At 44.5% G+C, this 15,725-nt stretch overlaps 1 protein-coding gene across 8 annotated transcripts in view; it reads left to right on the forward strand.

The window, feature by feature from the left end:
* Fry (FRY microtubule binding protein) overlaps nucleotides 1-15,725 on the forward strand; it is a 382,290-nt gene that overhangs the window by 187,037 nt on the left and 179,528 nt on the right. For all 8 annotated transcript variants that reach the window (XM_026785214.1, XM_026785202.1, XM_026785180.1 and 5 more), the window contains one exon: nucleotides 9,266-9,465. In XM_026785214.1, the coding sequence (XP_026641015.1) occupies nucleotides 9,346-9,465 (120 nt within the window). In that variant the 5' untranslated portion in view covers nucleotides 9,266-9,345. The remainder of the gene's footprint in view (nucleotides 1-9,265; nucleotides 9,466-15,725) is intronic.

Consider the following 15,725-nt stretch of genomic DNA (forward strand, 5'->3'; position numbering starts at 1 on the left):
TACTGAGGTATTTCGAATCGAATGTAAGCATCATTTCTCTAAAGCCCTATAGTAAGTGTCCATCCTAGAAAACAGAGCTGCCCATAATGCTGTGATTATATCGGACAAGATTACCCTCAACACACGTTCTACAGTCCATGTTTTCGCATCATCAAAGTGTGTTTTGAACACTTAGTTTGGTTGAACCAAGATTTAGACAAAATCCACATCCACTTGGTTGTTACATAACCGTGAGTGTCCCGTGAGCCTCCTGAGTTTCGTGATTTGTTAACTCCGAGAGACTGGTGCACACATAGAATGAGCTAAGTCTGTAGGATCTCCACTTCTTTGTTGACGTCTCCAGACACAGGCCCGCATCCTGGTGGATGGCTGTTCTCTATAATGCTTCTCTGTCCTTGATGAAAGCAGAGGCAGGATAAGATCCATAGTTCCCTCTCTCCTATAATGTCATCCTCCCTGTCCTGTGACTCAGAGACTGAAGACCACACCATCCTTTCTGGGATACATAGCCAACAGTTTTCAAGAATTCTGACGGATATCCTGCCGAGGCAGTGAGGGTTAAGAAAGGGCTGTGAGGCAGTCATTTAAACACACTTCTTTAGCACCTCGATCACTGTGCCATTGTGCCAGAAGAATAGCTTGTATATTCTCTTTCTGAAGCAAAGGCAACATGGCAGGATTTAAATCCATTGATATAAGATATAGATTCCGGCAGGTAGCACCTCGTTCCTACCTTTATTATTTTTTCCCCACTGTAGCATCGTCTTTTCATGTGTGTTGTTGCTCCAAATTGTTCGTTCTTTCTTTCTTTCTTTCTTTCTTTCTTTCTTTCTTTCTTTCTTTCTTTCTTTTTCTTTTTCTTTGTTTGCTTGTTTATTTATTTATTTTTATTTTTACTTGGCCCTATGCAGCACCATTTGCCCTGGGATCTATTGGTTCCTGTTTGCCCTCTAAATCAAGTCCACATTCACTGGCTTGCCACTCAAGATCTAATTCTAATGGGAAAAATACCTCCGTTTTCTACAAGTTAAAGGTTTAAATTAGTCCATACACTCTGTTGATCTCGTCCACACAAATTCCATATTGTGGGATAGGATGAAGTCAAATCAACAAATACAAAAGAACTGTGATTTTTCAGCTGATGCTGCCAGGTACCTCGCTCAGTGCTTATGATAAAGACAAGCCATCCCTGTTCTTAAGGATGCTCCAGCCACTGATTGACAACAAAGCCCAAGCATATACAGGGATGCTCTGTGGGAAGAGGATATGGAGATTCAGGGACAGAAGATGCTCAGCAGATTCCGCACATGCTTTAAGGCTGTTCCCCCCTCTGCCTAAGGAGTCATTCTCCATGCAAATGTATCAGAACCTTGCCCATCCCCTCCGACCTGGGCCAGGCACCCACTATTCCATACTGTCTGCCTCCTGGTAGCCCAGGGCAGAGACAGCACAGGGTGTGTGGACCACAGACACTCAACCCATGATGTGTGTGTGTGTGTGTGTGTGTGTGTGTGTGTGTTTTAAGTGTTAAATATTAAAAATGAGTCTTGAGGTTACAGCCAGGAATACCAGGCTTCCTGCTGTGGCTGTCCACACCATGAGGAGTTTCTCGTCTTTACTGAAAGGTGGCTGGAAGCAGAATAGGAATGAAGGTGTACCTGGGAAGGCTGGGATGTTTGCAAAGCTTTTGTCTATAGAGAGAATAAGGTATAGATCTTCATTAGCTCATGTTACTTCATGAGAAGGTAAGGGTTAATTACCAAGGCTTGATGATGGAAGTTTTAAAAAAGTAACCCTTTTAAAACACACACATATGCTAACACACACACACATATGCTAACACACACACGTATGCTAACACACACAGTATGCTAACACACACACACGTATGCTAACACACACACACACATGGGGGAGTGCTTTGCCTGCATGTGGGTCTGTGCACCATATGCTTGCAGTGTCCATGGAGACCAGATGGGGTCATTGGACCCCTAGGAACTGGAGTTACAGGTGATTGTGAGCTGCCATGTGGGTACTGGGAATCGAACCCAGGTCCTCAGCCAGAGCAGTCGATGCTCTTATGACTGAGCCACCTCCCCAGTCCCTACCTCTCCAGCACAATCTTGTCCAGCCTCCTGAAGAATCGCAGGTAAAAGCCAAGTGTCGTGACGTGCACCTGCAGCCCTAGCACTTGAAGTGGAGGCGAGAGAATCAGGAGTTCAAGGCCAGCCTGGGCTCTGAGACTAGCCAAGGCTATGAGACCCTGGGGTGGGGCAAAGGGAGCGAATGAGGAGAGGACCCGTGAACGAGCCTTTTGTCAGCTGTCGTGGAGAGAAAGTTGAAAATCAGGATTATCCGCCTCTTGTTGGTTATTTGATCTCCTTAGAGCTGGAAGGGACCTTGAAATGTCACTGTAACCTCATCTTCCTTTGCTGGCAGGTCTTGGCAGACATTCTTTCAGGCTCTGGTGACAGTGCCTACTTTGAAAATCAGGGGGAAGTCTGTGTAATTACATCTTAGCGGATGACAGGCAGTTAGAACGAGAACCCACTGGGCTGCGGCGGTCATTTTTTCTAAGATAAGATACCAGAGGACAGAGAAAAGAGGACGGGGCCCTGACTTGACACAGACTTTCTTTGGCTGAACTGCTTCTCTCTCTCCCCTGCTCTCGGAGTCACCGGAGACAGAAATGGTTTTGTAAGGCGGCAGATGGAAGGAAGCGGAGCAGCGTGTGTCATCAGTGTATCTAGGGAGCCTACGGTCAGTAGTCACATTTCGGAGGTATGTCATTAGTCAGGTATTGGATGCTCCCCGGGTCCTCAGTGCCCAGTTCTCAGCGTGCTGTATTTCAGACGGTTATACAAGCCTGGCAGAAGGGTCTCCAGGTCTGCAGACGTATGAGGCTGTATAGGCCTTGCCTGACTGTGTAGGTCGGTAAGAAACCTCATTCTCTGAAGCCCTCAGTTTTTAATTGTATTATCTGCTGAAGTCCAACCCCTGCTCATTCAGGAACAGAATCCACATAAGCAGATTCGCTTTATCCGCCTCCAGCATAAGCAGCAAGCATTACTGAGGCTTTTCAGGATTCAGCTGGTCTGGGGGTTGGGGTCTTACCAGGGCCACCTCTTATTTGTCCTCCAATGACTGGCTCTGGTGTCTGTGGGTGTGGCTAAGCATAGTCTGTGAGTGTGATGAGTTCAAGGTCCTCTGGAGTGTCAACATGGTTCCCCCACACACTGCCCCTTGGGGACTGGAGATATATGGTAATTCGATGATCAGCAGGTGGTTGTGTACAGTTATTATCAAAATCTAGCTGTTAATACCTCTGTCTGTGTTAGGGATGTGTGTGTGTGTATGTATGTGTGTGTATGTGTGAACATGTGTGTGCATACATGTGTGCACGTGCGCACATATGTGTGTATGCGTGTGTGTGCACATACATGTGTATTGTGTGTATGCATATGTGTGCACGCACGTGTGTATAGAGAAGTAGTAGCAAGCCTGTGATCCTCTCGCCTGGGTCTCCCAAGCACTGGAGGTATCAGCATGCAGCACCACACCCCACTTCGGACCTTAACTTCTGCAAGCAATGGCCATAGCTGGCAACACAACAGACTATCTGGAACTTTAGGGTTTGGCCTGATGATACCGGCTGACTTTAAAAGACAGGGTGAGAACCATGACTGTTAATCGTGAATAGAATGGTAGAGACTGCGACTAGATAAAGAAACTGTGGTCTGGAAAGATGGCTCAGAAGATAAGAGCATTGGCTGCTTTCACAGAGGACCTAGCTTAAGTTCCCAGCCCCTACATGGTGACTCACAACTGTCTATAACACCAGTTCTAGGGAATCCAACACCCTCTTCCGGCCTCCCGATGTACCTGCAAACACACACACACATGCACATCCATACATAAAAATAAATTTAAAATTGTTTTGAAAAGAGAAGAAAGAAAAAGGTTATATTAAATATAATATAATTACATTTAATTATACCACACTAAAATAAAAATTGTTTTAAATCTCTAAGAAAATAAAATAAAAGGCTAAGTGATGTGGGAAGCTTTGGAAGGCAGAGGCATGCAGATCTCTGAGATCGAGGCTAGCCTGGTCTACAGAGTACGTTCCAGGACAGCCAGGGCTACACAAATAAACCCTATATTGAAAAACCAAAAGAAGAAGAAGAAGAAGAAGAAGAAGAAGAAGAAGAAGAAGAAGAAGAAGAAGAAGAAGAAGAAGAAGAAGAAGAAGAAGAAGGACGAATTCCTGTTATTCAAGGGATGTTTGTGGATCCTTAAACATTTGAAAATGGCCGGAAAACTCAGAGAGTAGAGGAATGTATTCATTCTGTAAGTGTTGGGAATCAAAGCTGGGACCACTGTGTTCTCGGTCTCTAAGCCATCTTGCTAGCCAACCCCCAATATCCTGATATTTGTACAGCGACCTTTTGCTGATGCTCAACAAATTGATTTTCTTGTTCCCAACACTGTCTTTTTCTTAGTATTATTCTTCAGAATTGTTCTTTGTTTGGTTGGTTGGCTTTTTTTTTTTCTTCAAAACAGAAAAGCAAAAGTTGGCTTCAAACTCACAGAGCTCAGCTTGCCTCTGCCTCCTAAGTGCTGGGATTAAAGATGTGTGCCACCACCGCAGGTGGTGAGAGCTACTCTAAACACAACTCTTCGCTGTTGTGTATAGAAGGGTATTTTTTCCTTCTCACCCGTTTACTTTCTCTGACTCCCAGAGTTTCTGGCCGTTCTGAGAAGCCGCAGTACCTTTCAACTTTCCGTGTCCTAAGCAGCATTGTAAATACATTAGTAGACAATTTATTACCGCTCTTATTTGGTATGGCAAGTTCTCATGGCAGCTGCAGCATCCTTATATGTTATGTAATGCTCCTGCACTGGTAAACAAAGTGAATCTCAGGGAACAGAGGGACCTGGGATTGAGAATTGTCTATTTCTAAAGAACGATGCCGACTTGTTACAACAGTTTATCCCTGGCACATGAAGTTGAACGAAGTACTGAGAACCAACAGAAGGAAGACTTTCCTTCCAAAGTCCTAACTTATTGACTGCTTAGTTGAGAAATAAGGCCACTGGTCTCTAGAAAGTAGTTGGCTTAATTAGCCCACCTTTTCTAAGAAGTGGACCTACTTCAGAGGGTCGATTGCTACCTATCATGTTGGGGATACGGGGTCTGGGGTAGGGGAGAGGACAGGAATTTTATTTCAGACCCTCAGTATTTCTTCTGGAAGGGGAGCATTTACAAATAGCACCCGGTTCTCCAAAAAGATGGCTGTGTGCTCTGCCTGCGCTGGAGGGCAAACCAGGATAATAGCTCTCTTCATAGGTGTGTGCTTCATGAACTGAGGACCATAAACGTGACTCCTGCCTGCCACTGACTGCTAGAGACCCAGTATCCACCCAAACAGATGCCCAGATAGGGGGCAGACCAAAGGGATGGACTGGAAGAGCGTCCCGGTGGCTAAGAGTGTCTGGACTTTCTTAGACACACACACAAACATGCATGGCTTCCATCCTTGTCCAACAGGTCTGAGTGCCGGCCACCTGTCTCAGACTGTCTCTCGCCAAACCCGGGAAGAAGCTTCTGGCAGCCGGGGCTTAGCTTCAGTACCCTTTGCGCTTCGAACTCACCATCTGACACTGTGTGTCTGGGCCTGTGTGCCTGTATGTGTCTCTCTGTGTGTGCACGAAAATGTTTTGCCCCAGAATAGGAGGTACAACAAGGAAGACCCATCAGCCCTCCTTGCCAACATGTTTCCAGTCTCTAGAGCGGGAACCTAGGTGCCCGCTGAGTACACACTGGCGGAAAGTGAGTGAGCCAGGGCTGAGGGGAGGCTGTCTCAAATGAGAAGCAGACTTCACGTAAGGAAAAGTTCAACTGAGGACACAGCTGTTTTCCTGCCATGCCAGGGTGCTCTCGGCTTCGGGGGTCTCACGGGGATCACCAAGGCTGCCTTTACCTTCTCCCCGGCATCATTGTAAGACAGTAGCTGAGTTTCTGATTGTAAGGGGTGTTTACATTGGTCCTGGCAATGTTGGTGATGTAGGCAGGACGGTTAGGAGTTCAGCTATATGAAGGACTTGTGGCTACCCTGGCTAGAGATGGCATCTCAAAAAGTCAAAGAGAGAGGAGATGAGAGAAGACTGTAGTAAACTTAGAAAGTCAACATCATTTTTTTTTTGTCACTTTTCCTCTTCCTTTTTGGACAAATGAAATTAGTAATATAGAGATGAAGAGCAACCAAATGGGAGAGTCTAATGATTTTATCTATGGTAATGATTAAATAGAGGTGGTCTTTATGTTGTTATTATTGGGGGTATTTTTGGTTTGGTTTGTTTGTTTGTTGTTTGAAATGGGGTATTCTGCAGGTTAGCCTCAAATGTCTGTTCTTCATCCTTCTACTTCCTAAGGGTTGGGATTACACTCCTGTACCACCAGGCTTATACTGGGAGTCGGCATCAGTTTTGATGACCAGGGTGTGCTAATTTCCTGATTCTCAAATACACAGTCACCCACGGGAGCATTTTAACTAAAAACTGCCCTGTCAAGCTTCGTCCAGAAAATAGTATCAACAGAGGCTAGTGCTTGTTGGAAATTCATGATGTTAGCATAAAGAGGGCTTTCTGAAACATTGGAATGAATTTGGCTCAAGGTTCCTCACCTGTGTATGACCTTTCCCGTGCCCCCACCTCTCAAGACGAGGTGTGTGAACTCACACAGCCCAAGAGGGGGCTCTCCTTGCATTCTCTCTGTGTGTTGACTCTGGGGTGGTTGGCTTGATCATGCAGTGGAGTCTGTACTTCATAGACATCAGATTAGATGCACAGGTGGATACCCTTTTAAAAACAACCGTAAATGGGTACATCAGACTTGTAAGCAGAAGGACTGTGAGAGGTGTTCTGGTGCCCAGGTCATCTGTGACTTGGCCAGAGGTATGCCAGTGTCACTGTCCTGATCGTCCCCTCCCTATTATTATGCGTTTGGTCCCAGGATCTTGTGATTGTCTTTTACATCAACTCAGTTACTGCTGGCTTCTCTAAATGCATTCAGCCCTGTGGGACACCAGAGAGAATACAGCGTTGTTTCCAAATGAAGGTTTTTGATTGACGTTCAGGTCTCTGGTCTCTGAAGCATGGTGACCTTGATACAGTAGGAAGATAGTGCAGATAGGATGTCCCTCTGAGCTGCAGTTGGGCAGTGCCCTACTTCCACAAGGCGCCCATTTGCCAAGAGCATCAGAGACCAGGCAGGCGTGAACAATACTGACCTCTGTCAGCTGCCTTGGAATGGTCATCTGTAGAATGAGCATCCTTGGCGAGCTGAGATTTCTCCTTTCCCTAATGCCTACACCCAAAACTATTTGTACCCTTTAAAGGCCATGTTCCACCTCTGCCTCACCTCCTTCATTCCTAATATCTCTATTTCACCTCTCTTGATGCTTTTCATGGGGACGTTGACACCTGATCAGTAGGCAGATGCAAGAAATTTTCCCCCTCTCTTAGAAACTCACAGATCTCCTAGGCAATCATGATTACAGATAGATGTAATCTTAGCATTTGAGAGTCTGAGGCAGGAGGATTGCCTTGAGTTTGAGGTCAGTCTGGACTATAGAGTGAGACTCTTTCAAAAAAAAAAAGGAAAGCAAAGTAAAACGAACAAAAGAAATTGCGGGGAAGGGGGGGGAGAATTAGAAACTTTGTTTGCTAAGCCGATGTGGCACTTAATCCCCGCACTCAGGAAGCAAAGCAGGAGGATCTCTGAGTTCGAGGCCAACCTGGGCTACAGAGCGAGTTTCAGGACAGCTGGGCTACACAGAGAAACCCTGTCTTGGGGGGAGGGGACATTTGCATTTATAACTAAAATAATTTTCAGCAACTATCTGGTTAAAACTCTTTTCCATTAAGTTGTGTTCTGAATGAAGATCACTGACCACCCTCCCAGCCCCCCACCCCCTCCCAGGAGCCCTGATGACTGCCCCTGCTTTGGGATAAGTGCAAATAGCATTCTGCACATCTTGTAGAACTCAAAACAGGAGTTGCAATTTGGTCAAGTGGTGGTGAGAATGAAAAACTCAGTTTACACCTTGGGCGTCATTGGTAGAACCTCTCTCCCCCTTGGATAATAGAACTTTGAGAACTCCAAGTTTCTTACCGTATATTTAGATCATATTTCCTCCTCTAACTCTTCCCATACCCCACTTCCCTGTCCACCCAACTCCATATCCCCCCAAAGCAAAAAAACCCTCAAGACCAGTTTGTGCTGCCCCAAATCTTCTCGGATAGATGGTCTTCACTGGAGCACGGTGAACCGTACTCTTAAAGACAATGGACCCTTAGCAGCTCCCTCTCGGCACAGGGGTTTGGTTTGGTTTGGGCTTGCACACTACTCATGCATGCTGTTACAAGCCATGTGTATTACATGTGCTACTACTGCCCAGCTGCGTCCTGAAGACACTGTTTCCTTGTCGTCACCACCGCCTCTGGCTCCTACACCCCTTCTGCCTTCTCTTCTGCCATGATCCTTCAGTCTTGGGGGTGGGGCGGGGCTCGGGGCTCAGTTTTGGGTCTCCGTGCTAATCATCATCTTCTGCAAGTAGAAGTTTCTCGGATGAGGCTTGAGAGATGTATGCAGAAAGGCACGTGGGAGCTCCTTCCCCTTTCATGAGACAAGCGCTTGCTGTAGACCAAGCTGTCCTTGAACTCCCAGAAACCCTCCCACCTCAGCCTCCCAAGCACTAGGATTGCAGGCGTGAGCTTCTAAAACCTTTTCTTTGTAGACATGCATCCCTTTGGAGAGCAGCAGCCAGCTGAGTGTTTGCTAATTGGTTCATAGAAACTTGTGGAAGCAATGACCCAAGAATTTCTTTGACTATGAAATGTAGAAGACAGGGAGTTTACCATTAAAAAAACCTAGAGAAGAAATCACTTTTTCAATTCTCTTTAAACCACTTGCTTAGGTCATTCAGAAAGAAGCCCCAAACATCCTAAATGTTGTAGAATTTATCAGCTATGTCCATGTGGTTAACAGGACTTTTGAGATGATGTATTTGATTGTAATAAAAAAACATATATAACCAGAGTACTTAAATTCCAGCACCAATTCTAGAGAGTAAGGCCAGGCTATGCTTTGAAGCCTGACCTTTTTATGATTCATAGTCTTACATTTATGGTTTATTAACATACACCATATGAATATTTATGACTTTCTTTTCATCCAGTAAAAGTCAACCTGTTTTTTCAGCTTCTCCGGTCGGCAACGGTTACATCAAGCCTCCAGTTTCACCTGCTTCCGGGACACACAGGGAAAAAGGACCCCCGACCATGTTGCCCATCAACGTGGACCCAGACAGCAAGCCAGGAGAGTACGTCCTCAAGAGCTTGTTTGTCAACTTCACCTCTCAGGCAGAGCGCAAGATTCGGATCATCATGGCGGAGCCTCTGGTGAGCATGAACCATTAGAGGACCTCTTTTAAATTTTTCTCTGCTCTGGACATGACTGGTACTCTTTAGATCCATAGGTCCCAGGTCTGTTCACCCAATCGAGCACAGATCAAAAAAAACAAAAAACAAAAAACCAGGAAGCTGTAACTACATACAGTGAACAGATAGCAGGTCCCTAGACAATACCGAATCATACCAAGTACCCATGAGTATTTTACACTGTAGGGGTGTTATAGTCACCCAAAGGTGAGTTTAAAGAACTCGGGAGGATACACATACATGACAAGCAAACACTGGTGTCTTGGTTTGGTTTCCTGTTGCTGTGACAGGCGCCGTGACCGAAAGCAACTTGGGAAGGCAAGGATTTATTTCATCTGAAAGCTCACAGTCCAGCAGCAACAGAAGTCATAGCAGGAGTTAAAGGCAGGAACCTGGAGACAGGAACTGATGCAGAGGCCATGAAGGATTGCTGTTTACTGGCTCACTCTCCATGACTTGTCCAGCCTGATTTCTACATAGCCGAAAATATTTGCATGTTTTAGATATAGATAGAAAGCTCATTAGATAGATGATTGATAGATAGATAGATAGATAGATAGATAGATAGATAGATAGATAGATAGATAGATAGAGATATTTATTTTTGGGGCACTGTGAACCTCTATTTGGGGGTCTTATCATTGAAGATAAGACTCTCAAAACTACATACTTTTATGATAACCCTGCCCAAGCTTCCATTAAGCCCAGAAGAGAGCTAGGGGAAGGACTCATGTTTGCTCAAAAACAAGCATCTTGAGGTGACAAAGGAGTTAGCATCCTCAAAACTATGTCTGGAAGAACTCAGAAGAGTCAAGAGCTGGTGACTGGGGAAAGCAAAGCACTATGGGTAACGTGTCTACATGCTGGGCAGGGTCTTCTAGAGCACACATTTTGTTTTTACTCTATGCTGTGCGTAGATACTTGATCTCCTGGGAGCTATTTCCTATTTTTTTCCAAATAGAAGTATTCTTTTTCTTCAGGCTAAACCTCACAGGAGCATCCATGCCTGCTGATACATAGAGCTACAGACTAAGCTAAGCCCTCGGCACATTTGAAGATCACGAGATAAATTAGTTCTGTAAATCTGAAGGAAGATTAGTTACCAGTTAACATGGGTTTTGTTTTGTGCTTTGTTTTGTGTGTTTGCTCTTTTACAGTCTTTGGGGTTTTATTGTCATTTTGAGACAAGGTCTCAGACTGGGTTTGTGGCAAGCCTGTCTTGAACTCATGCCTCCATCTCCCCTCAAGTGCTGGGATTATGGGCTTGCACCATCACGCCCAGCTGTATCTAATACTTTAAACAATATGGTGTCACTTCTATTTCAAATACAGACTAATGGACGAAAGGCAGGGCATAGAAGTCTATCTAAAGACTTAGGGAGAGGAGAAAAACTTGCAGGACAAAGAGCAGGAAGAAAGCAAATTCTGATGACTCGCGAGAGAGCGAGCTGCTATCACCATAACAGTTCAATAGATGGTGGGCAATAAAGCCTTTGCCATGGCACATGAAAGTTCATATATGACTTTTCAGTACCCAAAGAGCTATGCTAAGTGGAGGAAGCAAGATGGCAGAAAAAAATGTCCCACAGAAATCAAATTTGTTTTCTTCTTCATTGATATCTGTATAAGCATCTCTCACTTGCTCAGCAATGTTTCTATTTGTACCCAAAAGATGCTCAACTCAGAGTCATTAATATTTATAAAAAAGTCAATAATTTTATTCTATTTTTTAATACTTCGTGGGGACATTTAATCACCTTCATTCTCATTTACTGTTATCCTTGTTTTGTCTTTCTTGTGTCCTAAGCAAGCTAAGTGAGGTCATCTATGTCATTTTTATATTTTTATCTCAAAACACAAAAGTCAGAGGAAGCACTCACTCTTACTCAGCTCAGTGTCATCGTCCCCACTCAGTCATGGGTGATAGTTCAGCTGGGTATGGAATTCTGGGTGGACTCCTTTGTCCTCTGGACTTTTAGATGTGAACTTTGAAGCTCTATTTTACTCACTTGCCTCTGGTTCCTGTTAAAACGTCTTTTTGATTTTTTTCTTTGTAGATTGTTTATTTTTTATTCTCCTTGCCCTTAGAGCTCTGAACTTTAACTACTCTGTGTTTGTATGTGAATTTATTTTTGTGCTCGAGATTCTGCTTTTTGAATTCAGACTTGTATCACTCATTCATTCATCAAGTCTGGGGAATTCTTGACCACTCTTTATATGAGTCTAGCCTTTTATCCTCTTTACCCAATCCTAATACACATTATGTGATGTCCCCCCACAAGTCAAGGTTTCCCTGTGTAGCCCTGGCTGTCCAGGAACTCACTCTGTAGACCAGACTGGCCTCAAACTACCCTCTGCTCCCAAGTACTGGGATTAAAGGTGTGTATCATCACTTCCTAGCCAATATTTCTCCATGTATTATATTATATTATGTATCTTTTTACTGTTCTTCTATCATTGCTCACACTTCATCTCTAATGCATTCTGAGTAATTTCCTCAGACCTATATTTCAACTTATTCGTGTTCTCTTGGGCTTTGTCTGATATGTTACTTAAGCTTCCTATGCAGAATTTTATTTTTAGCAATTATATTCTTAATCCCCAGAAGTTCTGTTTATTTCCCTTTTAGTGTCTATTTAACGGTTTCTGGGGTTTTACTGTATTTTGTTCCTCCCTTACATTCACAAGTCTCTTTTATGCACTCTGTCATCTGAAGCATGTGTTTTCTCTCCTCCCATAAGTGACTGTGCTGTGACACCAGCTCTCAAAGGCCTGTGTTTGTGATTGTACCTGACAGTGTTTGCAAATGACAGAGTGTCTTCATTGCAAAGCAGAGTTTCTGTAAGGTCTTATTTTCCCAGTATCCCCCCACTGGAGACCCAAAGCTCTCTTTATCTTCATGTAGACAGCCGAAATGCTTCTGGGGTAATGAGACAAAGAGCCCTCCCATGGGCAGCCATGATGCCATCTCCTTCCTTGTCCTTGGTCTGTCTTGTCAACTCATTTCTGCATTTTAAAAATGCGTGTATTCCACTCAATGTTTCCAGATATTGCACAGGAGAGCTGTGGTCCTCTTTGTCCACATTTCTGCTTTGACGATCTGTGGAATTCCTGCTTTGTTTCCCATGCTGATGAAAGTAGGAATAGACCTCTGTGTGTCCAAGCATGAGTGCCCAGAGCAGGGTAGTGAACAGGAAAGTGACAGCAATGTCACCGACTCTCCTCTCCGATCCTTTCTGCCTAAGCACACCTTTGCCTCTCTCGTCTTTTTTAAACCTTCATTTCATATTTTTCTGTCCCTTGATTTTGCCCTATCCTTACTTCTGCCATGCACCTGTATAAGCCCATTTCTTGCCTGCCACCATGCATCTGTGAATACTGAATGCCCTGGAACTCTCAGCTTCACATGCAGGCACATGCATGCTTCATTAGAACCACCTTATTATCCTCTTGAGTCAAGTATTGTCTTCACTGAATTAAAGTAATCCAGTGGAGTAGAACAGAGAATGTTATAGCTTTAAGAGTGTTCTCTGCTTTGTGGAGCTTTTGTTTATGTGTGCACAGATCAAACCATAGCATACACTATTTTCACAGGCACAAAAGCCCCAGGAACCTACAGAGAGACAACACCTGTGTCCCTGTGTCTTCTTCATCTTCTCTCTGCCCTCCCCTCTCTCCCAACATCCCCAGTTTTTAATGCTGTGCATAGAGTAGATCGTTAATGTTTTTTTTAAAGATTTATTCATTTTTATTTTGTGTATGACTATTTCACCTGCATGCACGCTTGCGTACTGCATGCATGTGCTCGGTGCCTTCAGAGGCCAGAGGAGGGCATCATATCCCCTGGAGCTGGAGTTACAGGTGGTTGTGAACTGCTATGTAGACACTGGGAACTGAACCCAGGTCCTCTGGAAGAGCAACCAGTGCTCTTAACCACGGAACCACCCCTTCATCCCTAGTAAATGTTTTATGAGTGAATGACTCTGCCAAGAAATAAGTGACTAAAGATTTAACAGAGTATCAAAAAAGGAGTACCTTTGTGGGAACCATGTATTTTGAAGGCCATGTTGCTCACCTCCACACTGATGATTAGCGGCCTTTCTCTATCCTTACTTCATAGACGAGTGTTCTACAATAAGTTGAACAGAAAAGACATTGGCTCTTAGTCTACTGCCTTGGGGCATCTGGGGATGCCTCATTATTCATTGATAAAGCCCAGTTCGTCAGTAGATGATCTCAGCCACAGAATGTCTACTCGCACAATTTACAAGTCTCTGTCACTAAAGTCATGGGCTATGACTTTCTCAATAAACTCCATTTAAAAACGGGTCTCTTCAGCATTTCCAAATTCAGGAGACAAAGCTATATAAATGATATGAGTGGATATAAAGATATAGTTATTTTAGGCAAACTGATTATGATTTGAATCCTGATTCCACCTCTCTAGGTGTGTGGTCCTGGGCAATGCCAGGTGTTACAGTGACTGCGCTTGCATATCCCTGCCACCCTGACTCGAATAATCACACAAAAACTGGATTAATTACAACACCTTTTGACCTATTAGCTCAGGATTCTTATTAACTAACTCTTACATCTTAAATTAAGCCATTTCTATCAGTTTATATTTTACCAAAAGGCTCGTGGTTTGTTACCTCTTGCTTCTTGGGCAGCTACATGGTGTCTGCCTGACTCCACCTTCTTTCCTTCTTTGTCTCTGCTTGGATTTCCTGCCTTGCTATATTCTGCCCTGCCATAAACCAAAGCAGCTTCTTTATTAACCAATGGTAATAAAACACATTCACGGCATACAGAGGGGACTCCCACATCAGTCAGCCTCTTCCTTCCCCTGTTTGCAGGAGGAGTGTCAGTGCCTGATTCCCCGGGTGACAGAGGGGTCACAGTGACATGTGGAAAGCCTGGGGTACTTGTGCACACATGCGGTGCTCAGCCTGTTCCCCTCTCCATAGCTGAAATCGGGACACTAGGGTCAAACAACTCCATCTTCTTGGACACCAGTCTTTCTTGGTTTGTACTCAAGCAGAATGGAGGCTTGAGCAAGCAGTTGGCTGCCTACTTCGGGCCCGATTCTTCCCCCTGAACTTGGCCATGATACATGGTATAGCCAGAACTTTTTCCAATCAACTCATTTAGGGCCCTCTGAGTACTTATGTTTTGGGAGGTGATAGAGACCAACAAATGTAAGTTCTCCACAGAAGGCAACAACACCACCCTCTCACTGCGTTTCCAACACAGTACTTAAGGTTCACACAGATGTTATCTTAGATGATTTTTATTTGTGAGTGCACACCTTTAAAGAGAAGCACCTTAAGGAAGAGTTTAGTCACACGTGAGAGATTCCACAATGATGGAGCAAGTGCGGCAGCAGGCAGAGGGGCCTGACAGATCATATCTTCAACCACAGACATGAAGCTGAGAGAGGGAACTGGAAATGGGGTGGGGCCATAAACTGCCAAAGCCCGCCCACAGTGATGCACTTCCTCCAGCAAGGCTCCACCTCCTAAAGGTTCCATAACCTTCTAAAACAGTGCCACCTACTGGGGACCAAGTGCTCAAACACATGAACCTGGGGTTGGGTGAAGGGCAGGGCATTTCTCATTCAAACCACCTCATATGTGAACTGTGAGGACCACAGCAGTGTAACCAGGCTATGAAGTGGTCCCAACAGTGACGGTTTTTAGAGACCTTCAAAGAACTGGCACCTATGTTAGGATGTTTGCTGTTTATACTCATGATAGATCTTTTTCAATTTTGTCTAGGGATCTAGCTCAATGGTAGACTACTTGCCTAGTGTGTACAGGGCCCTAGGTTCAATCCCAGCATCCTCACCCCCCAAATAAATCAACTAATCAGGGCTGAAGAGATGACTCAGCAGATAAAAGCACTGGCTAACCTTCTAAAAGTCCTAGCTTCCATTCCCAGTGCCCACATGTTGGCACACAACCATCTTAACTCCAGTCCCAGGGAATACGACACCCTCTTCTGGCCTTCACAGGCACTGCATGCACGTGGTGCACATACATGCATGCAGACAAAAATCTATACATGTAAAATAAAAACAAATCTTTAAAAATCAATCAATCAAAAAGTATCAGTCATGAGGGAGAGGGACTTGATCGGGGGAGGGGGAGGGAAATGGGAGGCGGTGGCGGGGAGGAGGCAGAAATCCTTAATAAATAAATAAATTTAAAAATAAAAAAATA

Source organism: Microtus ochrogaster, chromosome 2, assembly GCF_000317375.1.
Source record: "Microtus ochrogaster isolate Prairie Vole_2 chromosome 2, MicOch1.0, whole genome shotgun sequence".
Classification (NCBI taxonomy): Eukaryota; Metazoa; Chordata; class Mammalia; order Rodentia; family Cricetidae; genus Microtus; species Microtus ochrogaster.